Source organism: Oryctolagus cuniculus, chromosome 1, assembly GCF_051225735.1.
Source record: "Oryctolagus cuniculus isolate XC-2025 breed Fujian yellow rabbit chromosome 1, ASM5122573v1, whole genome shotgun sequence".
Taxonomy (NCBI): domain Eukaryota; kingdom Metazoa; phylum Chordata; class Mammalia; order Lagomorpha; family Leporidae; genus Oryctolagus; species Oryctolagus cuniculus.
The window spans coordinates 100043427-100068538 of NC_142867.1; the positions used below are offsets into that span (position 1 = coordinate 100043427).

General features: G+C 45.3%; 1 protein-coding gene and 1 long non-coding RNA gene across 3 annotated transcripts in view; one reads left to right on the forward strand and one right to left on the reverse strand.

Annotated features, from left to right (window-relative positions):
• Positions 1-22979, forward strand: ACAT1 (acetyl-CoA acetyltransferase 1). Its single transcript, XM_002708492.6, has 12 exons — positions 1-126; positions 9469-9516; positions 11449-11566; positions 11880-11975; positions 12194-12294; positions 16206-16349; positions 16987-17137; positions 18049-18144; positions 18979-19092; positions 20133-20197; positions 21861-22018; positions 22693-22979. The coding sequence occupies exons 1-12, from the start codon at positions 55-57 to the stop codon at positions 22811-22813; spliced, it is 1284 nt and encodes a 427-aa protein (XP_002708538.3). The 5' UTR covers positions 1-54; the 3' UTR covers positions 22814-22979.
• Positions 17558-25112, reverse strand: part of LOC138850560 (uncharacterized) — a 10984-nt gene continuing 3429 nt past the window's right edge. The window contains exons 2-4 of one of the 2 annotated variants that reach the window (XR_011390494.2): positions 24309-24376; positions 21156-21237; positions 17558-17764 (exon numbers count right to left, since the gene is read on the reverse strand). This is a non-coding gene — a long non-coding RNA (uncharacterized LOC138850560). Of the gene's footprint in view, positions 17765-21155; positions 21238-24308; positions 24446-25112 lie in introns of those variants that run through there. The other variant, XR_016234461.1, reaches the window with a different exon arrangement.

Sequence of the window (25112 nt, forward strand, 5' to 3'; positions counted from 1 at the left end):
GCTGGTTTGCCGCGCGTCTTTGCCCTTGAAGCTACCGCTCAGCGCCCTGTGGTCATGGCTGTCCTGGCGGCTCTTCTGCGTGGCGGCGCTCGCCGGCGCGGCCCCCTGCTGCGGAGGCTGGTGCAGGTGAGCGGGTCTCGCCCCTCAGTGGGCCTCTGGGCTCCGAGCCCGGTTTCTGCTTCGGGAGGTTCCGCGCTTGGGTGCAGGCCTGGACAGCAGCCCCCAGAGACCCGCCGGGAGGGCCTCGCCCTATGCGGGCCGTGCGCGTGTCTGTGCGGGGGCTGCTCGTCCTTGCTTCAGCGTCCCTGCAGGGTAGACGGAGCCTGGAGGGCCCAGGGCTGGAGGGAGAGGGCCTGCTCTCTGTAGGCCCAGAAAACAGCTTGGAGATGTTCGGTAAAACATGTTTGTAAGCGTTGTCGAGTGTTTCTTCTCAACCCCACGCGGTACAATAGACAAGGCCCTATCTGACCATAAAAAGTGTCGCTATCTTGCAGCGTTTAAAAACTTAAGGAAAATAAATGGCGACTCGGGTAATACAGGACGCGAGGTATACCAGCTGTGGGTGTAGCTGGAGTGTTCACAGCGAATGGCTCTTCTGCCTCTTGTATTCGGAGAACACTGGCGGGGCAGAGCCTTGAAAGAAAGAATTTATTTTCCATTTGTGGAAATGCAGGCCTGCTACCCAGTCCAGGTTTAGTGTCTGGCAAGGCTTCAGAAATAGGTTAAGAACTTGCAGGGCAGGTGTGGTTGGGGAGGCTTGATTTCCACCCCCCCTCCCCGGCCCCCCAGGGTTGGGGTCATGGCTGCGAAATCCAGTTATGTTTTAAGACTTTGGATTTGCCCCATGGCTGTGGACTGTTGATAGTCGTGTGTGTGTCATAACCACAGGTCAGAAAGAATTCGAGTGGGGAGAAAACTCATGTCTGGGTGTAGACCAGCACAACTAGTAGGGTGCTGGCAAGTAGGAGCTGAGGAGGAGCTGCCTTAGGTAAGAGACTGTGACAATAATAGCAGTTAATAGTTAGGGGGTGAGGGTGAGGGGCCCAGGAGAAGGAAGACTAATGTGAGTCCTGAGATAATGAAAAGTTAAAGGGCCTGGGTTTCCAAGAGAGCTCTGTTCTTAATCAGCCTATTGGTTCTAAGGAATGACTCAGGAAATCACAGAGATTCAGCTGGGTTTCAACCGGTGTTGCCCTCATGAATTGGGTGAGCCAGGTGCTCTAGGTGCACAACCTTCTTGCTTTCCAGTTGACAATCAAACACAAATGTTCCTGATTTAAAAATAACAGCTGGAGGCTGTGTAGCACGCCTTACGTGGCATTCTGGTGAACTCTAGTGCTCACGTGCACTGGGTGTTACTTGAGTCAAATGGTCATTTACTGAATCCTGGAAATCTGAATGGGATTTTCGGTTTTCTGTGCCACTTCGTGGCATGGAATTTGAGCTTTCACCCATTTTGTTGGCTTTTTCACCTTTGCCTTCAAATAAACACAAGGCTCCCCTATAGTCAACAGACTTCTGTGGACTTATTGAAATTCTTTGCTTTTCTAGCTCTAATCACCTTGCTGTCTGGCCAAAGGGCTAGTCTCTACTCATTTCCTATCATTTATTCTACGTCTGTTTCCCTTTGACCCTCTGCAGTTAAATTTTTGTGCCATTCGCTAAAAGATACCAGTGATCTTAGTTTTCTGTTTTTTTTTTCTTTTTGACCTTTATACTGTGTTTGACAGTGTTGACCACTCCCTCCCTGAAACTCCTGTGTTTTATCCAACTTATTTTAATACTCAGACTTCTAAAAAAAAAAAAAAAACTCCTTTAATTCGCCATTCCTGGACCTGTTTGCTCCCAGATGGATTTCTCTACCTTCCCAGATCCCGTGTGTGTTGCTGTGGGTTGACCATTGCAGGTTGTGTTTCAGAGATGGCAATGCCAGCTTCTGTCCTGGTTCAGCCACGGGCTGGAGAAGGGAGAAGCCAGGGTAACATCTTTGACCCTCTGCAGTTACCCCAACCCAAAACTCTATCCCTTGACCTTGATGGTCCTCCAGGCTAACTGTCCTCCAGGCTCTCAGCTATTATGTCATTTGTATATTCCATTTTCCTGGTTGAATCTCAGTGAACACACTCATTGTTTTGTTTTCCTTCCATTCTGTAAATTTTCAACTTTAGTCCGTAGGCTTTTCTTTTCACACAGGTCCAAGGGAGTCAGAACGTTGGTGTGATGAAGCAAGTGGGGGTAGGGATAGTGATGTGTTGTGGTGATAAACGTGGAGAGGAATGGACAGACTCAGGGGCTGGTGAGGTGGTAGGACCTGTTGAACTGAATGAATGACTGGCTTGGAGGGGCTGAGAGACAAGGGGTGAAGTAGAATTTGGGGGCCCTGCCTTTGGCATGAAGATGCCTAGGCCAGGTTTTTACTTATGAGCAGATTTGGGAGTAGAAAGAAAGTGGTGAGAGTTGTAGGCTTGTATTTGGGCTCTTTGGGTTAGGTTTGGAGGGCCTGGCACACTTAGCTATAGATGGAGGGGAAACCATAGGCCGTGAGCTCCCCTACAATGAGTGTGTGGGGGGAAAGGGAAGAGGGCTTAGCATGGGGCCATTGGGGGGCAAAGCATCCCAGGCCCAGGAAGAACAATCAGGACCCTGTGAAGTTGAGTGGAAAGACAGACCAGTGACTTAGCAGGAAACCAGAGGGTGTTGCATCTGCAGAGTGCTAAGGGAGGTGAGGTTTTCAAGGGGGGCGTACCAGTGTCCTGGGGCTGCAGGGTAAACAATGGGACGGCGTCGTGTCACAATTCTGGAAGGTAGAAACAGGAAGTGATAGTGTCAGCCGGCTCCCTCTCATCAGTAGGGGAATCCTTCCTGGCCTCTTGGCTCCTGGTGGTTGTGGCTTCTTCACTCCTCTATTTGCATGTGGTGTTCTCCCTGTGTGTATGTTTATCTCTGGACAAATTTTCCCATTGTATACCGACACTAGTTGTACTGGATTAGGGGCCCACCCTGGGGACCTCATTTTAACTTGGATATCTCTGTAAGGACCACATTTCCAAATAAGGTTAACTGAGCTCCTAGGGTGTCACACTACTTTTCTTTGCAGATGCAAACCAACTCATAACAGAGGTTGTTACCAATCTCAACAACTTGTCAACAGTGTTAAAATTTGACAAGTCAGAGTGGTAAAGTAAGGTTTTAACAAAGGAATTATATTTATAAGTAACATACATAAAGTGAACAATAAGTAAAATGAAAAATGTTGATTAAAATTAACATAGCTAGTAATTGGAGACTTCAAAAATATTTTTTAGAAATTTATTTATTTGAATGGTAGAGTTACAGAGAGGAAGGGATTGAGAGATTTTTCATCACTGGTTACTCCTCAAATGGCTTCAGTGGCTAGAAGTGGGCCAGGCTGAAGCCAAGAGCCTGGAACTCCATCCCAGTCTCCCATGTGGATGACTGGAGCCCAAGCACTTGGGCTGTCCTCCACTGCTTTCCAAGGCAGACCAGCAGGGAACTGGATCAGAAGTGGGGCAGCCAGGACTCAAACTGGTTCTCATATGGTGTGCTGGCATTGCAGGCGGCAGCTTAACCCTCTACACCACAACACCAGGTTCCAAAATTTTTATTTTTATTTTTATTATGTTAACAGGTTCGCTCCCCACATGCCAGCAACAGCCAGTGCTGGGCCAGGTCAAAACCAGGAGCCTGGAACTCAGTGTAGGTGGCAGGGACTCAAATACTTGGGTCATCACTTGCTGCTTCCCAGGGTGTGCATTAACAGGAATGTTGGAGTGGAGAACAAGGCTTGGACTTGAACTTGGGCTCTCTGATATGGGAATGCGGGCATCCCAAGTGGTGGTTTAACTTGCTGCACCACAGCCTGGCCCTGCTTGGAGACTTCTATAAAGGCATGAAGAAGTACAGATTTGCCATGTGTTGCTTTTGTGTAAGGGGATTTTGTGTTCCTTATACAAACAATATGAATAAACGCAAGGTATTTTGAATATTAACTATGAGCCCTCTATCCTAAGAAGTTGAAAAGTTTAAATGTGATTTAATCACTCTTCCCAAAATGCTTCCTTGATAATGGCTTTTGATGGAACTTTGCAGATATTACTTGTGCATTTTTGGGTGTTTCCTGGCTTAGTCCCAGAGAGGAATAGTAAGAGCTGCATGTCCCTGCTGACAGGCTTGGTCAGTGAGGGATTCCGTAAGCCAGTCATGACTGAACATGTAGTGCTTTGGAAACAGCAGTCCTCAAGTTCTTCAATGCTGTGATTTTTAATGACACACATGATGACAGTGTAGAAGCTAGAAGTGGAGGCTCTGGGGTCAGACCGCCTGGATGTGAAGTCCCAGCTGTGCCTTTCCTTGGCTGTGTGACTTTGGACAGGCTGCCTGGCCTGCTGTGCTTTTGTTTCCACATCTGTAACATGAGAGCCGTTGCCACTGGTTGGTTCCTTCTCTAAGGATAGCCCAAGTCCCTGTGTTTTTGTCCTCCCCTACAGCCACCTTCCTAGCACTGGCCACACTAACTTTTGTCTCGTCTCGCTCCTTTTCTACTCCTACCTGTTAGTCAGTTCCCTACACCGTGCCAGTGTGGTCTTGGTGTCCTAGAAGAGCCCTCAGTGGCTGCCCTTGCACACAGGCCAGGTTCCAGACCCCTCAGGGCCGGGTTTGGTCTCTCAGTCCTGCAGCCTCAGGTCTTCCTGAGCTCATTTTCCTCCATCCACACCACCCTTCCTGTCCCTACTGTGTACCAAGGCCTGATTTATCATAGCCTTTGTCCTAATTCTCTCCTAGGTCATCAATGTCCTTTTCCTAGATCTTCCCAAGGCTAATAATTTTTTTTTGAACATTGACTCCTTATCAGGTTTATAGTTTGCTAATATTCTTGCTCCATAATTTGTATTTTTACTCTGTTGCTTATTTTCTTGGCTATGTGGAAACTTTTCTTAAAGATTTATTTATTTATTGATGTCGGCCGGTGCTGCGGCTCAACAGGCTAATTCTCCGCCTAGCGGCAGCGGCACATTGGGTTCTAGTCACGGTTGGGGCGCCGGATTCTGTCCTGGTTGCCCCTCTTCCAGGCCAGCTCTCTGCTGTGGCCCGGGAGTGCAGTGGAGGATGGCCCAAGTGCTTGGGCCCTGCACCCCATGGGAGACCAGGAGAAGCACCTGGCTCCTGCCTTCAGATCCGCGGCGGCCATTGGAGGGTGAACCAACGGCAAAGGAAGACCTTTCTCTCTCTCTCTCTCTCTCTCTCTCTCTCTCTCTCCACTCAGCCTCTCAAAAAAAAAAAAATAAGATTTATTTATTTATTTGAAAGAGAGAGGTCTTCCATCCGTTGGTTCACTCCCCAGTTGGCTGCAATGGCTGGAGCTGAGCTGATCTGAAGCCAGGAGCCCAGACGCGGGTGCAGGGGCCCAAGCACTTGGGCCATCTTCTACTGCTTTCCTGGGCCACAGAGGAGAGCTGGACCGGAAGTGGAGCAGCTGGGACTGGAACCGGCACCCATATGGGATGCCAGCACTGCCAGCGGTGGCTTTACCCACTACACCACAGCACCAGCAACCCCAAGGCTAACTCTTTGATAATCATCTCTCTCTGACACTCCCAGAAAGGCTTGTTTGACCATCCGTGTAGAGTAGCCCTCAGTTTTTCTCTAGCTTCCTATCCCATTTTGTTGGTTTCATGATGAAATTTTGTTTTGCAGAGTTGTTCGCAAGTGTTCAGCTTTGTTCACCTATTTCTTTTGCAAAAACTGCCATTACAGGATGGAAAATAAACACTTTTTTGGAATGCATAGTCTAGTAGAGCAGACATTCAGGCCACAGGTGTGTATGTGGAAGTCGTTAGGTTTGCACAGGGTGCTGTGCCCCAGGTGGTTGGCCTTGGCCTCCAGAATTGGCAGTGCAGCTGAGCTGTCTTTCAGGATGATTCAGTTACATAGATAGAACTTAACTGGTTGTGTTCACTTAACTCATTTTATTACTCACTGGGTTCAGTGGTTTTTTTTTTTTGGTTTTTTTTTTTTTTTTTTTTTTTTTTTTTTAGATTATTTATTTGAAAGTCACAGTTACACACAGAGAGAAGGAGAGGTAGAGAGAGAGGTCTTCCATCTGCTGGTTTGCTCCCCAGATGGCCGCAACGGCTGGGGCTGTGCTGATCCGAAGCCAGGAACCAGGAGCTTCTTCTGGGTCACCCACACTCCTACTGCTTTCCCAGGGCACAGCAGAGAGCGGGATTGAAAGTGGAGCAGCCAGGACTCGAACCGGCGCCCATGTGGGATGCCGGCACTGCAGGCAGCGGTTTTACCTGCTATGCCACAGCACCAGCCCTAAGTGATTTACTATTTAAAATGGGATCGACTATAACGAGGCCAGGGGAAGCAGGATATTGGGTAAGGGCTATGAGTAGGAGCAAGAGACTGTGGCATGATCTAGGCGATTTGGGGGAGATGAAGCAGAGAGAATTCAGGGATATTTTGGATACAGTGTTGAGCATCTGCTTTAGGAGTTGAGCTAGAGGGAAGTTGCAAGAGTGATTTTGGCTTGAGCAGCTGAGGTGGACGATACTGGGAAGAAGTGAGGAGACTGAGCTATGACTTGGACATTAACTTGAAGCTACCAGATTAGGTCTAGGACACTAGAAAGAAATTTGGGAATGAACACTTAAATGCTGTTCAAAGCCATGGGACCAGAAGGCCTGGAGGAGACAGGCTGAACTGTTGAGAGGGACCAGGAAGAAGGCCCTGGGGTATTTCAGCACTTAGAGGTCGGGAGGGGGAAGACGACGTAGAAAATGGACTGAGAAAAATAAAACAGTGAGGTAGGTGGGAACGCACAAGATGGTACAATAATGGAAGCCAATCAAAGGGAGGGTTTCCCTAGTAGTTTATGCTTGTACCTCATTTCATCCTTTTTGTTTTTAAGATTTATTTATGTATCTGAAAGGCAGAGTGACAGAACAAGAGAAAGAGAAAAAAGAGAAATCTTCCGTGCGCTGGTTCACTCCCCAGATGCTTGTAGCAGGCAGGTCTGGGCCAGTCTGAAGCCAGGTGCCAAGAACTTTATCCAGGTCTCCCGTGTGGGTGGCAGGGCCCCAAGCACTTGGGCCATCTTCTGCTGGCTTCATCTCCACATTAGCTGGCAGCTGGATTGCGAGTGGAGCAGCTGGGAGTGGAACCTGCTTGGAAATGGGATGCCGGCATTGTGGCTGGTGGCTTAACCCGTTGTACCACAACAGTGGCATCTTAGTTACTGAGCCAAAGACCAGCCTCAAAAGGGTTTTTTTTCCCATAAAAGGGTGGCCCTTGCCGGAACTCAACCCAAATCTAAGTAAGGAACTCTGTGTGTCTTAGAGTGGACTGTGGTTTTTCCGAGTATACACGTGCTCCATTGCTTTGCTTCTCTGGTTGCTTTTGGCACTGCTCCTTGCTCTAACCTCTGCTTTTACGTGGCCTTAGCTGGCTATGGTGGTGACTGGCTGCAGCCCCTTGTGACTTTACAGCTCAAGTCCCCACCATTATTGAGCTGATGCTGCTTCTCAGGGTGCTAGCTTGGTTCAGTCCCATCAGCTCTGGCCAGGATGGTGGATCACAGATGGGTTGCATCAAAGGGACACGTGTTTTCACCCAGCTGCTCCTGAGTGTATCCGTGCAGTGCGTGGGACTTGCTTCCTTGAGCAGAGCCGCGTGTGCTGGATGGGCCAGTGACGCTGCTGTCAGCCGAGCGCCCAGGTGAAGCTCAGGGGAGTAGAAACACCCTTCTCATACGTGACAAAGCTTGAAGAAGTGAAATACAGACAGAAGATGGCAAACGAGTTTCCCTTCAGCATCTGATGGCAACGAGTAACAAATATTGTGTTAACGTGAAATTTAAACAATGTGTGTGGAACTCGGGCCTGAAGTGTATCAGCAGAGCCCCAGACTGGAAGTTGATGCCACACCATGGGCAGTTTCTCCTCCAGACCCAAGAGATGGCTTATGTATGATGTCACTCTTGTGGTTCTTACCAGATTGCGTTTTAGGATTATGTCCGGATAACTTTAACATTTCTCCCCCAGAAGACTGTAATGACTTGAGTATAAGGACCATAATTCACAAATCTCAAATTCGCAGTTACTGCCTTCTAAGGGCTAAGTGCTTTCAGTGTGTCTGTTAGCAAGTGAAGGATCGCTTTGCCCTGTGTCAGTCTGCCTTGCCTCCCAGAGGCGTCTTCAGAAGAGGGTGCACCGAATGTTTGTAATGATGACATTTTAAAATCAGGGCTGAAAGGTGATTTTGACAGGCAGAGTGGACAGTGAGAGAGACAGAGAGAAAGGTCTTCCTTTGCCGTTGGTTCACCCTCCAATGGCTGCCGCGGCTGGCGCACCGCAGTGATCCGATGGCAAGAGCCAGGTGCTTCTCCTGGTCTCCCATGCGGGTGCAGGGCCCAAGCACCTGGGCCATCCTCCACTGCACTCCCTGGCCACAGCAGAGAGCTGGCCTGGAAGAGGGGCAACCGGGACAGAATCCGGTGCCCCGACCGGGACTAGAACCCGGGGTGCCGGCGCCGCTAGGCAGAGGATTAGCCCTAGTGAGCCGCGGCGCCGGCCCTGAAAGGTGATTTCTTAAAGCAGGGTTGTTTCCACCTACAAGTGACTTACCCCACCATGTGACATAGCATGAAAGGATTAGTTAGAGTGACATTCTGGCCCTGCCCTGCCCTGCCCAGGAGCACACCCTCTCTGAGTTGCCATTTGCGTGTCTGTGTTTTCATCCACACACTTTACTCCAATTAGTGTGTGTATGGGAGGGAGAGGGGAAATACTTGGGGCTATTGGGCCTGTCTCTGTCTATGACCCCTACTTGTCAAGCCTACTTTGTGTTCGTCTGTTCTGTAGTATCAGCGGGGAGTTTTAGTTCTTTGCACTGGGTCAAGACGAAGTGTGTTGATCTGGGAGAAGCTAAGTTCTCGGTCTGTTAATGTCTGGATGTCGGTGGGCCTGTTGATCTGTCGCTGTGCTTATGAGGCTGACTCCCCGTTGTAGGTGACGGCAACAGTTGGTTCTAAATGTAAGCTGTCCTACTGGAATATTTGTTCTGCTTTCTGACCTCAGAGAGTAAAGTTTTCTTCTTTGTTCTTGGTCCTGTAAATAGTTCAGTTTCAGATTTGTTGGGTCGCTGGACTATGGCCTGCATTTTTTCAGAATTTCTTCCTGTTGGCATATGTTCCTAGGAACACAGTCTGTTTGGATCATTACATATTGCATACATGCGTTAAAATATCACACTATATCCCATAAATAAGTACAATTGTTATGTGTCAATTAAAAATAAAAATCATTTAAAAAAGAATTGAGAAGTAGTACAGGCAAGAATTTTACTCTTTCATTTCTTAAGAAATAGGAATTTGCCTGGAAATGTAGATCCTATTTATATGCAATGTTTTTTTATGTCATGACATTAAAAATATTTGTATTACAGGAAATGAGATATGTGGAGCGAACTTATGTATCAAAACCCACTTTGAATGTAAGTATAAATTTAAGTTGTGCATTACATTTTCAAGCATAGAAAGGAAAGGTGAGTGTAGTTAATGAAAATGCATATGTGGAGGTCAGCACTGGATTACGTGATGACTAAGGCATAGCTGACTCACCAGATGTTAAGCTCCTCCTGGGGTACCAGCAGCACCTTTCTGTGAGTCCTGGCTTAGTTCTTGCTGCCTTCCCAGTCTCCTGCCAGAGCCCTGTCCTGTGTCTGAGGCCTCACTCACAGGGCCCCTCGCGTTGTGTGAGGCACGGTGCTGTCTGGCGCCACACTTTGTTGTACAAGGCTCTCGAAAGTCACTTGGTCACAGTGACTTTGTGTCAACATCTTGAGTAGTTTCCTTATTTATCTGTGAGCTCAACAGGAGCTTGTGGAAAACAAGAATAAGGGAGGGAATTGTTACAGTAGGCTTTTACAGTGTTTCAGAGAACTTCTTTTTCTTCAGATTTATTTATTTTATTTGAAAGGTAGCGTTACAGAGGGGCAGAGGCGGAGAGAGAGAGGTCTTCCTCTGCTGGTTCACTCCTCAGATGACTGCAGTGGCCAGAGCTGAGCTGATCTGGAGCCAGGAGCCAGGAGCTTCTTCCTGGTCTTCCACATGGGTGCAGGGGCTCAAGGACTTGGGGTCATCTACTACTTTCTCAGGCCACAGCAGAGAGCTGGATCGGAAGTGGAGCAGCTGAGACTCGAACTGGCGCCCATATTGAAATACCAGCACTGCAGGTGGCGGTAGCTTTACCTGCTGTGTCGCAGCGCTGACCCCAGTTCTTTCTCTTAATCTTCATATCATTAAGAAATTATGGTGTGGCTTTGCCCTGATTAAGAGATACGGCCCCTTCCACCATACAGGGCTGGATTCCAAGCCCACCGTTCCTTTCAGTAAGGGATTCTTTGTGCTAGGGTTGTGTACTCAGCTGAAAAGGATAAAGTGACTACTTCTTCAACTTCGGGAGAGCCATAGAATTGAAATGGAAGCTTCTGGCCTCAGATTCCTATGGAGAACGGGAAGGAAGCTAGGACTGTCTTCCAGTAGGTTTGTCTAGTACGTCTTTTTTTTTTTTTTTTTTAAGATTTGTTCATTTTTACCTGAGGGAGAGATAGAGAAGTATTCCGTCTGCTTGTTCACTCCCCAAATGGTGGCAGTGGCCGAAGCTGGGCTGATCTGAAGCCAGGGGCCAGGAGCTGCTTCTGGGTCTTCCACGTGGGTGCAGGGGCCCAAGGATTTCTGCTGCTTTTCCAGGCCGTAGCAGAGAGCTGCTTCAGAAGTGGAACAGCCGGGACTCAAACCGGCGCCCATAAGGGATGCTGGTGCTGCCGGCAGATGCTTAACCTACTATGGCACAGTGTCGGCCCCTCTATTACTTTTTTTTTTTTTTTTTAGATTTTATTTATTCATTTGAAAGGCAGAGAGAGAGAGAGAGAGAGAGACACAGAGAGAGAAAGTGAGTCAGTCATTTTCCATCTGCTGGTTCACTCCCCAGATGGCTGCAGTGGCTGGAGCTGTGTCGATCCAAAGCCAGGAGCTTCTTCCAGGTCTCCCATGTGGTTTCAGGGTTCCAAGGACTTGAGCCATCTTCCACTGCTTTCCCAGGCCATGGCAGGGAGGTGGATTGGAAGTGGAGCAGCCTGGACTAGAACCTGCACCCATATGGGATGCTGGCATTGCAGGTGGTGGCTTTACTGGCTACTCCACAGCACCGGCCCCATCTATTACATCTTAAATCATTGGATTGGTTACCTTTACATTGATCCCTTTCACAGATGTTTACCTACTGAGAGTATTTTAATCTCTGATAACATTACTCATTCTAAAAGTAGTCTGTTTCTTAGATAATATGTGAATTATGTTTATTTAATGAAAGATGCTTTGGGTACAGAAACTGCAGTAATTTTTACCAACCTTTGTCTTGCTAGGAGGTGGTCATAGTAAGTGCCACAAGAACCCCCATTGGATCCTTTCTAGGCAGCCTGTCCTCACTGCCAGCCACCAAACTTGGTTCCATTGCAATCCAGGGAGCCATTGAAAAGGCAGGTGGGTAGCTGCTTTGCTTTCTGTGTTGATGTAGTGGAGCAGATATTTCCTTTGTGTCTATTTTATATATTTATATATTTTTATATATTTATTTTGTATATAATATATATTATTTATATTTTATATATGTATGTAACTTATAGAAATGGCTCATGCCTGCATTTCCAAATTCCCTCATAAAGAAGTCTTTGTACAGAGTGAGTAGATTAAAAACTGCTAAGAGTAAGAAGCCCATTCCTGGCCGTCACTAGGTAATCACTCATTATTAAAATGAACCCAGTGTGCAGTGCTTTTTTGGTGTTTTTTTTAAAAGGGATTCCAAAGGAAGAAGTGAAAGAAGCCTACATGGGCAACGTTCTGCAAGGAGGTGAAGGACAGGCCCCCACAAGGCAAGCAGCCCTGGGTGCAGGTACCAGGAGTACACTTTCACTTTTGTATTTAAGATGTCTGAAATGGCCAAATGAAGGTTATTTCTGTTCAAATAAAGTATTAAATGAATAATACATTTAGAGACATATTGGCAGAAGAAATGTAGTTGCTAGTAATGTGCTCTATGCTGTTAATTTTAATTATTCAGTTGTGTTTGAAAAGTGTCTCTGTCAAAAATATGACCTCCATTGGTTTTAGGCCTACCTATTTCTACTCCATGCACCACCGTGAACAAAGTATGTGCTTCAGGAATGAAAGCCATCATGATGGCCTCTCAAAACCTTATGTGTGGACATCAGGTAAGAATTGGCTTCTTTCCTACTTACTAATTAACATGGTAGCCAGTGCTAAAGACCTAGTACACCAATGCTTCAGAAATGAGCATAAATGAAGTTGCTATGTTGTCTCTGATCTCTCGGTTTGTTAATTGCACTTGAAGTATAGGTCAAAATGATGGCTTGTGTGTCTTGGGTTAAAAAGTTTTTAATCAAGGTATTGTAGTCATCTTAGTCAACTTGGGATGATATTTTTTAAAAGAGTATTTATTTGAAAGGCAGTTACAGAGAGAGACAGAGACAGAGAGGAGACAAAGGCAGAGACCTTCCATCTGCTGGTTCACTCCCCAGAATGGCCACCACACTTGGGGCTATGCCAGGCCGAAGCCAGGAGCCTGAGGCCTCATATGGGTCTCCCAGATGGATGCATGAGCCCAAGCACTAGGCCACCTTGTGCTGCTTTCCCAGGTGCATTAGCAGAGAGCTGGAGCAGAAGTGGAGCAGCCAGGACTTGAACTGGCTTAACACACTCTGCCACAGCACCAGCCCCTTGGACTAGCCTTTTACTGAAGACAGTGTGATTTAAAAAGAAAAAATCATAAATTACATTTTACCCACAGTAAGAGGGGTTTTCATTAATAAGGAGAACAAGGTGTTGATCCTGGGAATCAAAGCATTGATTGGGCTCTGGATTAATTAATCTGTAATTCCTGCAGTGCCCAGATTGAGTTGTGCAGGCTTTCCATTGGCCTTGCTGATCTAGACCTTTAACAGATCAAGCAAGAGATATGCTCTGCAAACAGGCTGTCATGTCAGCAGACTAGACCTAGCCTCAGAGAACTAAGATCTTCCCGGATGCAAGGCTTTGATTTTTGCATAGCAGGTGTGACTGAGTCATAGGCAAACACAAAGTTACAGGGATGAAATGTGAAAACAGAGATCTTTATCGCTTTCTAGTACATTCTGGCCTACCAGGGGAAAATCAGTTGTGAGTGATTTGCAAATTATGTCTCACATACATAAGAGCCATAATTATGTGTACCTTTACTTTGTACTCCTGCCTTATTTTTTAAGATTTTATTTATTTAGTTAAGAGGTAGATCTACAGAGAGGGAGAGACAGAGAAAGGTCTTCCATCTACTAGTTATTTCCCAAATGGCCGGAGTTGGACCAATCTGAAGCCAGGAGCCAAGAGCTTCTTTTAGGTCTCCCACATGGCTGCAGGGGCCTAAGGATTTGGGCCATCTTCTACTGCTTTTCCAGGCCATAGCAGAGAGCTGGATTAGAAGAGGAGCAGCCGGGACTTGAACCAGCACCCATATGGGATGCCAGTGCCTCAGGCGGAGCTGCCCACTACACCACAGTGCCAGCCCCTGTTTTTAATGATAAGGGAAGCCAAAGAAAAAGGATAGAAATCTGAGCTGTACTAGACACTTTGGTATAAAGGCAGTCCAAGAGTACTTTAAACATCTGTGGAAGAGTGAAATGAGAAGGATGAGTTTTGGGAATGGGCCTTTGGCCTAGCAGTTGGGAGACTCATGTCCCGCACTGAGTGCCTAGGTTTGAGTCTCCGCTGTGGCTCGTGGCTCCTCCTTCCCAGTGGTGGCTGCATTCCTGCTGCCCTCCTCGAGGAGCTGTATTGCATTCCTGGTTCTGGCCCCAGTCCAACCCTGGCTGTTATAAGTGTTTGGGGAGTGAATTGTTGATAGGGACTCTGAATTTCAAATAAATACAAAATTTTTTAAAATATTATTTTTGGGTGCAAAAGTTATTTTGGTGATATTTTGATAATATGTGGAAAGTGCATATTCTGAATAGCCTATGCATGGATTTCAGTTTTTTGCCAAAATAAAGTTATTCTTTTAATTCTATTTTTCATTGACTTTGAGAGGCAGGCAGAGACAGACATAGAACAAGTTCCCATCCATAGGTTTACAACCCAAATACCTACAGTGGTGCAACTTGGCAAGGCTTAAGCCAGGAGCTGGGTTCATGTTGAGATCTGTGTCTGCCCATGATAGTATACTGCTGAACTACTGTACTTTATTGTCTTTGTTATTGAGTGGATATCTAGGTTATCTCCAGTTCATTATTTTAAATGCTTGTATATGTATTCATAAAATCTTTGTGTACTTAATTCAATTCTGTTGATACTGTACTACCTTAGTGCTTAGGAGTCTGGGGCCAGACTGAATTCAACGTCTAGTTCTAACTCTTGTCAACTGAATGTCTTTATGACAGTCATTGGAGATAATGATGAACAAAACATTTAAAAAGAAATCTCTTCATGTGCAAGCTTCTATTGGAAAAGTTCCCAAAAGAATTGCCGAGTCAGGATTTAAAATTTTTTTTTTTTGACAGGCAGAGTGGACAGAGAGAGAGAGACACAGAGAGAAAGGTCTTCCTTTGCTGTTGGTTCACCCTCCAATGGCCGCCACGGCTGGTGCGCTGCAGCCGGCGCACCGCACTGATCTGAAAGCAGGAGCCAGGTGCTTCTCCTGGTCTCCCATGGGGTGCAGGGCCCAAGGACTTGGGCCATCCTCCACTGCACTCCCGGGCCACAGCAGAGAGCTGGCCTGGAAGAGGGGCAACCGGGACTAGAACCTGGTGTGCCAGTGACGCAAGGCAGAGGATTAGCCTAGTGAGCCGTGGCGCCAGCCAAAATTTTCGTATTTTGACATGCTTTCTGTAAAACTTGTAATACTTTAACTTTCCAAAAGTTGTGTAAGCCTGTTTGCCTGTATTCTCCTGAGTATTGAGTGTTACTGAACAGTTGTCAAGCCAGTGGGTGAAGATTATGAGATTACTATTTTAAAGCTTTTTGAATGACAGGCAGGCAGGTTTTTTTCCCCCTGAGAGGCAGTGAGATGAGACTTGGGGAGACAAAGATGATGAGTTCCCACTTGCTGGTTCAAAAAAGGGAGAGAATAGAGCACAAGCCGCCACAATCCAGGTCTCCCATGCTGGTGGCACAACCCAGTTACTTAGTGATCACCACCGCCTCCCAGGGTGTGCATTAGCAGGGAACTAGTCAGGAGCTTCTCAGAGAAGCCTAATGAGTTGTGTGTGACCTGAGGTGTAGACCAGTCCACCGGGTATGCAGCACTCAGGTGAACATGATGATGACTTGGGGCAGGAAAGGCTACGTCAGAGGTCAGCTGGAAAAATCAGGTGGCTATCTGGGAAGAGCTGATGAAAATCACAAGTTGGAAGGATCATTTCCATGAACAAGATTACTCCTCTGAAGACATTACATTTTGGGCCGGCGCCATGGCTCACTAGGCTAATCCTCCGCCTAGCGGCGCCGGCACACTGGGTTCTAGTCCCGGTCGGGGCGCCAGATTCTGTCCCGGTTGCCCCTCTTCCAGGCCAGCTCTCTGCTGTGGCCAGGGAGTGCAGTGGAGGATGGCCCAGGTGCTTGGGCCCTGCACCCCATGGGAGACCAGGAAAAGCACCTGGCTCCTGGCTCCTGCCATCGGATCAGCGCGGTGCGCCGGCCACAGCGGCCATTGGAGGGTGAACCAACAGCAAAGGAAGACCTTTCTCTCTGTCTCTCTCTCTCTCTCACTGTCCACTCTGCCTGTAAAAAAAAAAAAAAAAAAAAAAAAAAAAAAAAAAAAAAGAAGAAGACATTACATTTTTACCAGTGTGAGCGAAATGAAGAGTAAGGAGGTAAGAATTTCAGTAGATGATCTTACACGAAAGATTCCTGAAACTCTGGTTAATGGCTGCCTCTAATCTTAATTCTCTTCACACATTCAGACCATTTGTTTTCCATCAGGGTCAAGTGGCAAAGAGGATCCTTCCTGTACTCACTGTGTAGAAAGTGTTTAGTAAATCCTTGTTGAATACTCATTTCTCTGGTAGTTGAGTAAAGGGTGAAATGGGCTTGTGAACACGTGAACTGATGCTGGCTGTTCTGTGTTGCTGAGCAGGATGTGATGGTGGCAGGTGGAATGGAAAGCATGTCCAACGTCCCCTATGTAATGAACAGAGGAGCAACACCATATGGTGGGGTGAAGCTTGAGGATTTGATAGTAAAAGATGGGCTAACTGATGTCTACAATAAAATTCACATGGTAAGTGTTGCCTGCAATGGAGTACCATCTCATAAACAATATTACTTTTTTCTTAATGTATTTTAGCATTTGAAGGCTCTACAAATGTTGGTTTTAGTCTTTTTTTCAGGAGATATTTTTTCATGCTCATGGCATCAGCATGGCTTAGCTGTTAGAAAAACTGCCCAATGCTTGAACAGTGCATTTTTTTTACTCTTTTTTTTTTTTACAGGCAGAGTTAGAAAGAGAGAAAGGTCTTCCTTCCATTGGTTCATCCCCTAAATGGCTGCTATGGCCAGCGCACTGCGCTGATCTGAAGCCAGGAGCCAGGTGCTTCCTCCTGGTCTCCCATATGGGTTGGGTGGCAGGGCCCAAGGACTTGGGCCATCCTCCACTGCTTTCCCAGGCCACAGCAGAGAGCTGGACTGGAAGAGGAGCAACCGGGACTAGAACCCGGTGCCCATATGGGATGCCGGCGCTGCAGGTGGAGGATTAGCCTAGTGAGCTGTGGTGCTGGCCCATTTTTTTTTTACTTCTAAAATAGCATTTCTTCAAATACTTGAATTGGCCCAGAGTTGCTAACGACTATTTTGTAAGTTATGCAAACTGATATTTTGTCTAATCAAATGTAATTTTATAAAATTCCAACTTTTATCAGGGCAATTGTGCTGAGAATACCGCAAAGAAGCTGAATATTGCCCGCGATGCACAGGATACTTATGCTATCAATTCTTACACCAGAAGTAGGGCAGCATGGGAAGCTGGGAAGTTTGCAAATGAAGTTATTCCTGTCACAATTACTGTAAAAGGTACTGTGTTCCAGAATATGTGTGTCTTTCAAGCAATAACAAAAATCAAAATATATCTATCCACTGGTTGACTCCTCAAATACTTGCAATGACTGGGCTGGCCCAGGTCGAAGTGGCAGCTGGGAACTCAATCCATGTCTACCAGCCACGTGGGTAACAGCGACCAGCTATCTGAACCGTCCCCTGTCTCCCAAGGTTCACATTAGCAGTAAACTGGAATCAGAAGCCAAACCAGGACTCAAATCCTGGCACTCTGACATGGACTGCTGTGATCCCAAGTGGTATATCTTAACTATCACCTAGAATTTTTTTTACCAAGTTTTAAATGTTGAAGTTTTTAAAGATTTAAATTAGCACATAATCTTTGCTCATTTCAGTTGACACTTGTTAATAAAGGGAAGAGTGCCAATGCAGAGATTATATATTTAAGATTCATTTATTTATTTGAAAGAGTTACACAGAGAGAGGAGAGGCAGAGAGAGAGGTCTTCCATCCGCTGGTTCACTCCTGCAATGGCCAGAGCTGCGCCGATCTGAAGTTGGGAGCTTCCTCTGGGTCTCTCATGTGGGTGCAGGGGCCCAAGGACTTGGGCCATCTTCCACTGCTTTACCAGGCCATAGCGGAGATCTGAATTGAAGTGGAGCAGCCGGGACTCAAACCGGTGCCCATATGGTATGTTGACACTGCAGGCTGCAGCTTTACCCCCTACACCACACCATTAGCTCTGAACATTTCAATAAGCTCCTCTTTAGGATTCTGAACATAATGGAGATTATGGATAATAAATTGTAGATTAGCATTAACGTGGGTTTTAGGCATGCAGGCCCACAGAGGGAGGCACAGACCCCAGCACACCTTGATCAACAGTTTCTTGATGAATGACTACTTGTCTTGAAATATTTTTGTTTTAGGTAAACCAGATGTAGTGGTGAACGAAGATGAAGAATATAAACGTGTTGATTTTAGCAAAGTTCCAAAGCTGAAGACTGTTTTCCAAAAAGAAAATGGTTAGTGGGTAGAAATAAAGCAAAAGAAAAACAGTATGCCAGATTTATTCTCAAAATGGTTTAAGGATTTAAAAAAAGTGATTCTAGTAAATGATTTCAATTTTTCAGACTCAAGTAAAATTAAATTGTTTCAAAGTTTATCCGTTGTGTAAGTTTTAAACTTTTTCATATGCAGTTCATCTTGAAAGTTTGTGATCTAAAGTCAAGTTTCCATGTTATGTTACCCAGGACAGTATTCATGGATGCATCCTCTGTGCCTGGCCTGCCATGGCTTTTCACTGAGTAACTCAGATGTGTTTCTTCACAGTGGGCCACATGCAGTGTGATATTAACCTGAAATTAGTTCTTCCCCCTTCCTGGATGAATTTCTTAGTATAAGATAGGTCTTTGTTTTTTCTTTTTAAAACATTACCTAAAACTTCATATTGCAAGAGAATATTCTAATAATTTCCGTAAGTCTTATGGAGTCTACATTGACAAATTCTGCATCATGAAACTCTATTAACAGTTCAGTAGTTTTTAGTATTCTTTGACATTTAACTCTAGCTGACTCTGTGAAGAATCCGATATAGTGAACGTTTGTTTTAGATAAACAGAGTTAGCCTCTAGGAAAAAAATATGAACTGATCCTGGCTTTGATGGGTTACAGACTAGCACTTACCCAGTTCCCCCATACATGTCTTCCTGAGCTAGCTTAGAGAAAACTTTATACTGTTTGGAGGTTCAACTGTCTTCACACATTTACTAGCATAGGCAGTACTCCCGTAGCATTTTTTATATGGAACCAAATGAACGCAGTGCTGAGGAATGTCTTGACCCATCTGTTGTCTGCAGGCACTGTCACAGCTGCCAATGCCAGCACACTGAACGATGGAGCAGCAGCTGTGGTTCTGATGACTGCGGACGCAGCCAAGAGGCTCAATGCTAAACCGCTGGCAAGAATAGCAGGTAGGAATGTTCCGACCTTGTTTACGACTAAACTTCTATAGTCCTTTCTGAAATTTTGTTAATTGCTAACACATAATGCTGTAGTTAGCTATTCCTATCTATTAGGAGAGAATTTAACTGATAAGTATGTCAATTGAGATAGAAACTCCCTTAATATTATAGAGTAAGTCTTTAAAATTAAACTTTTCCTCTTATATGAGAGTAAGGTATGTGTTTTCTTAGGCAGACAGGAGAACAAAAAAACTAAATTGGGAGTCTAGAAACAGGAAATCTACATGTTCTGGCATTAACTATGTGGCTTTGGGCAGGGTATCAGTCTCCTTGACTTGGCCCTCTTCATAAAGAGTTAGAGCAGATGGACTTTTGTAAAAATAAAAACAGCTTTTTCTTTACATCTTTTTTTTTTTTTTTTTGAAACACAGAAGAGATCATCCATCTGCTGATTCACTCCCGAAATGGCTACAACAGCTATAGCTGGGCCAGGTTAAAGCCCTTGAGTCATCTTTTGTTTTTCTCCGGCACATTAGCAGGGAGCTGGATTGGAAGTAAAGCAACCTGCTCTCAAACCTGTGCTCTTAAGGGATGCTGATGACGCAGGCAAGATTAACCTGCTGCACCACAACACTCCAGGGCATGTTTGTTTGTTTGTTTGTTTTAACCTCAGCACTACTGACATTTTGCACTAAGTAGTTCTTTGTTATGGAGGCTCTCCTGTGTGCTGTGGTGTATTTAGCAATATCCTTGGCCTGTATTCACTAATTTCCACTGGCATCCCTCCTACCTGTTGTGACAAAAATATCTGTAGACAGTGCCCTTGTCCCCTTCAGGCAGATTCCCTTCAACCTCCTCCCCATGCAAATCAAACTCTTAGCTGATTAGTATACAGTTTAGAAATTTAGAAAAGGAACAGATATGTTTACATGTCTTATAGGGATTAGGAAGTCTACTGTAAATGGCTTGTCTTTTGTATATTATGTATAGCAGATACAGCTTTGGGTGCTTGTAAAGAAACATTTACCAACTTTTGTTTTTTTAAATAGCATTTGCTGATGCTGCTGTAGACCCTATTGACTTTCCAATTGCACCTGCATATGCTGTACCAAAGGTGAGAACAGTGATGGACTGTTTCAGTGGCTACCTTCTTTGCTTATACCAGGTTTATACTGCAGGTTTTATATTTTAAATATTACTCATCTGCCAAAGCACACAGTTTGATCTTAATCTTTCCAGTATGAGGAAAAAGAATGACAAAAATAAAGTATAACCCCCAAACCACATTTTCCATAGACATTGAAAAAAGGTAAGAATTTTATAACTGAATTACTATATTCTAAAAAGGCAAAGGATGGAGTGGCATTAAAAAATTAAATATAAAAGGGAATGCTGGTAATGGTAAGTCCCAGAAGTAGTGGTATCGCTCTTGAATGGGATCTGCTGACAGGAGGTCTTACAGAGTAAGCAGTGGAATCAGAGACAGAAACCCTATGTATTCGATTCTGGGAAAGACTGTAAAGGTATTAGCTTAAGGATAATTAGCCCAGAGAATGACTAAAATAAAACAGATCATATAGTAAGAGTTTAAAGTCACGAGTATTTACATCTGTTCAGAAACGTAACAGTTTCTGTTCGTGAAAATTGAATTAAGGCATTTGTTTTGATGTCATAAATAAATGTATAGAAGGATCTCATGGAAAATACATATGAAAACTATGCATGGATTAAAAAAAAATTTTTTTTTTGACAGGCAGAGTGGACAGTGAGAGAGAGAGAGAAAGGTCTTCCTTTTGCCGTTGGTTCACCCTCCAATGGCTGCTGTGCTGCGGCCGGTGCACCGTGCTGATCCAATGGCAGGAGCCAGGTGCTTCTCCTGGTCTCCCGTGGGGTGCAGGGCCCAAGCACTTGGGCCATCCTCCACTGCACTCCCTGGCCACAGCAGAGAGCTGGCCTGAAAGAGGGGCAACCGGGACTAGAACCCGGTGTGCCGACGTCGCAAGGTGGAGGATTAGCCTAGTGAGCCGCGGTGCCGGCCTGGATTTTAAATTTTGACTCCAAAATAAGCTTACCTTTTAATTTTATTTTCCACATGTTTTCTGAAGCATCCTCACAGAGATGAACAAACCTTTTTCATTTAACAGGAATCGACAACTAAACATATAATCAAAAAGATAGGAATATATAGGATACTCAGATGTCTGTTTTCTATCAGCTCAAAATGAGATATAAACTAATGTAAACAAAATTCATTGATTGTAACATGAGGAATTAAAAATGTGAAAGTGGATCCTTCCTATTTTTTTTTTTTTTTTTTTTTTGACAGGCAGAGTGGACAGTGAGAGAGAGAGACAGAGAGAGAAAGGTCTTCCTTTTTGCCGTTGGTTCACCCTCCAATGGCCGCCGCTGCAGCCGGCGCACCGCGCTGATCCTGGCAGGAGCCAGGAGCCAGGTGCTTTTCCTGGTCTCCCATGGGGTGCAGGGCCCAAGCACTTGGGCCATCCTCCACTGCACTCCCTGGCCATAGCAGAGAGCTGGCCTGGAAGAGGGGCAACCGGGACAGAATCCGGCGCCCCAACCGGGACTCGAACCCGGTGTGCCGGCGCCGCAAGGTGGAGGATTAGCCTATTGAGCCACGGCGCCGGCTCGGATCCTTCCTATTAAAAACTCCATAGTTAGATATCTGTTAAAGAGAAACAAACTAGAATTAGAGAATTCTAAGAAAACAAAATAATTGTGATTGTTAAGGGAGTATCATTTGTTTTCTAAAAACTTAGGTCCTTAAAGACGCAGGACTGAAAAAAGAAGATATTGCAATGTGGGAAGTAAATGAAGCCTTTAGTGTGGTCGTACTAGCAAACATTAAAATGCTGGAGATTGATCCCCAGAAAGTGAACATCAATGGAGGAGCTGTTTCTCTGGGGCATCCAATAGGGTAAGTAACATGAAAATATACCTGGATTAATAGTTGCTATTGGGTTCTCATTAAAAGTTGTTTAAAAAAAAAACAGAGTAACAAAGGTCTACCTGTTAGTTTACTCCCCAAATGCCCAACTTGGGCTGGGCCAGAAATTCCTTTTGGGTCTCCCATATAGGTAGCAGGAGCCCAAGTACTGGGCCTGTCTGCCACTCCTTTCCTAAGAACATGGCAGAGAGTCGGATGGGAAGAGGGGCCAGAACTCCACTATGGGATGCAGGTGTCTCAAGCAGCTGTTTAACCTGCTTCATGATAATTCCTGCTGCTTTTAGTTTAACAGTTTTCCTTCCTACCCATTCTTTATAACGCAGACACCATTTGTGGTATACAATAAGCAACACTAACCTCAAAGACCTGTCACTAAAGTCTATGCTCAGAGTTTTAAATTTTTAAATTTATGTGAAAGGTAGTTAGAAAATGCTTTTCCCAATGGCCGCCACAGCTAGGCCTTTGCTGAAGCCAGGAACTCAATTCCACATGGGCTTCAAAAAGGAGCTGTGACATTTCTGAGACAGGTCTCCCAAGTTTAATTCAGCTGTAAATGGTTTGTAAAAAGTTTGGAATAGAACATTTTCTGGTTTGCGATAAATTCTGTACTTCACTAAAGAATCAAAATGCTTTCTTAATCCTAGGATGTCTGGTGCCAGGATCATCGTGCATTTGGCTCATGCATTGAAGCAAGGAGAGTATGGACTTGCCAGCATCTGCAATGGAGGAGGAGGTGCTTCTGCTATGCTGATTCAGAAGCTGTAGACCACCTGTGTTAAGGACACTCTGTGTGACCAGAAAGCTCACCAGCGTGCCTTTCCTGACTCAGCGTGTACTCAAAATAAGCTATTTCATTTTGTACTTTTTTTTTGATGATCAAACCCCCAAACCTTTTGAATTAAATAAACCTTTTCTTTTGCAATCTTTAAAAGTGTGACATATTTCCCTTATGAATCTACATTGTCTGAGATACCATTGGTGGTATTGGTGACTAATGTAAGTAGCTAGAAGCGTCCATTTGAGGCACAAATCAAATCTATATTTTGACTGAATATTTATAGGTAATTAACCTTCAGTAGGCTCACTCTCTAATATATTTACCAACAGTAGCCAGGGCTGGGTGCGGCCACAGCCAAGTCAACCCAGGTTTCTCATGGGTGGCAGGGACCTAACTGAGCCATCACTTGCTGCCTTCCAGAATGTGTACTTGCAGGAATCTGGATTGAGAACCAGGGCTGGACACAGAACTCAGGCACTCCAACGTGGGACAAAGGTGATAAAACTGTCAGGCCAAGCACCTGCCTCACAGTAGGTGCTTCAAATTGAGAACTGTTGGCCAGTGCCACGGCTCACTAGGCTAATCCTCCGCCTAGCGGCGCCGGCACACCAGGTTCTAGTCCCAGTCGGGGCGCCGGATTCTGTCCCGGTTGCCCCTCTTCCAGGCCAGCCCTCTGCTGTGGCCCGGGAAGGCAGTGGAGGATGGCCCAGGTGCTTGGGCCCTGCACCCCATGGGAGACCAGGAAAAGCACCTGGCTCCTGGCTCCTGCCATTGGATCAGCGCGGTGCGCTGGCCGCGGCGGCCATTGGAGGGTGAACCAACGGCAAAGGAAGACCTTTCTCTCTCTCTCTCTCACTGTCCACTCTGCCTGTCAAAAAAAAAAAAAAAAAAAATTGAGAACTGTTTATTCTGGGAAGACTATACAGAGTATCTCGTTATCATTAGTGAGGAAGCCACAGATACAGTGTGTGCAATAGTACTAAACAAGAGAACCACAAGTGCCCAGGTGTAGAATGGGGGCAATTTCTTAGAACCTTGCATTCATATTTGGAGGAAAATCTAGGCTCTGGGCTTCAAATTACTACAGCAGAACGAAAAAGATATAAACTGATGAACTCAAATGGATTTTATAAAAAGGTGAAGAGAGGGGGCTGGCACTGTTGTGTAGTAGGCTAAGCTTCCCTCTCTAGTGCTGGCATCCAATATGGGCACTGGTTCTGGTCCCTACTGCTCCTCTTCTGGTCCAGCTCTCTACTTATGGCCTGGGAAGGCAATAGAAGATGGCTCAAGTACTTGGGCTCCTGCATCCATGAGGGACACCCAGAAGCAGCTCTTGGCTTTGCATTTGCCCAGCTCTGCCTGTTACAGCCATTTGGCACATGAACCAGTGGGTGGATCCCTGACTCTCCTTCTCTCTCTAACTCTACCTTTCAAATAAAAAAATTTTTTTTTTTCCAAAAAGGGGAAGAGATTACTACTTACAGCTGGCCACAATGCCTGTTCATAGGCAGGACGGACCTGAGCACCAATATCTTGAATTACATTTTCATCTGAAAAAAAAAAAAAAAAAAAAAAAAAACATTGTAGCAGGTGCTATTTATATTAGCCTCAATTGTAACTGTGAGAAGGGAAAATTCAGTGGGGAAACAGAGGGTGCAGTAAAGGCCATTGTGCACAGCTATCTTGCCAAGTAATTCTTGTGAACCCTTACCTTTAAAGAACAAAAGACAATGCATATATGGGAAAAAAACTATTCTTACAACTCAGGGGAAGAATACTTTCAAAAACATCTATAGAGTAATCACAACTAACTTGAAATTCAGGTGCTAAGTACTATCCTCAAACCTTAATTTGTACTCATTGAATCTCCCAAAAAGTCAGTGGTAGGGACAGTTATGTCTACTTCATAGATTAGGAAATGAGGTAAAAGGAATGACGAAGTAAATACCAAAGTCCAACAGCTGGCAAGCAGCCGACCTAGCTTTCAAACCCTAGTCAGTCTTCAGAGCCCAGGTTCCACTAGGCTTTAGTCACTTTCCGGTAAGTATCCACCCTAACATAACTGACCCAGGAGTTGGATAAAATAGGAGAAGAGGGTACTCAGAATATTTTTACTGATAAGCAGAGTTAACGAGGCAACCAAAGGGCAGCGATGTGGTAAACATGTGAAAAGTGCTGACAATCCCAGGAAAAAATGTAGAGGAAGCAACACACAAGCAGTATATGAAGCAATAATATAATAGGAAACATAAATGCCAGAAGACAACTGACTAAACATTCTCATTG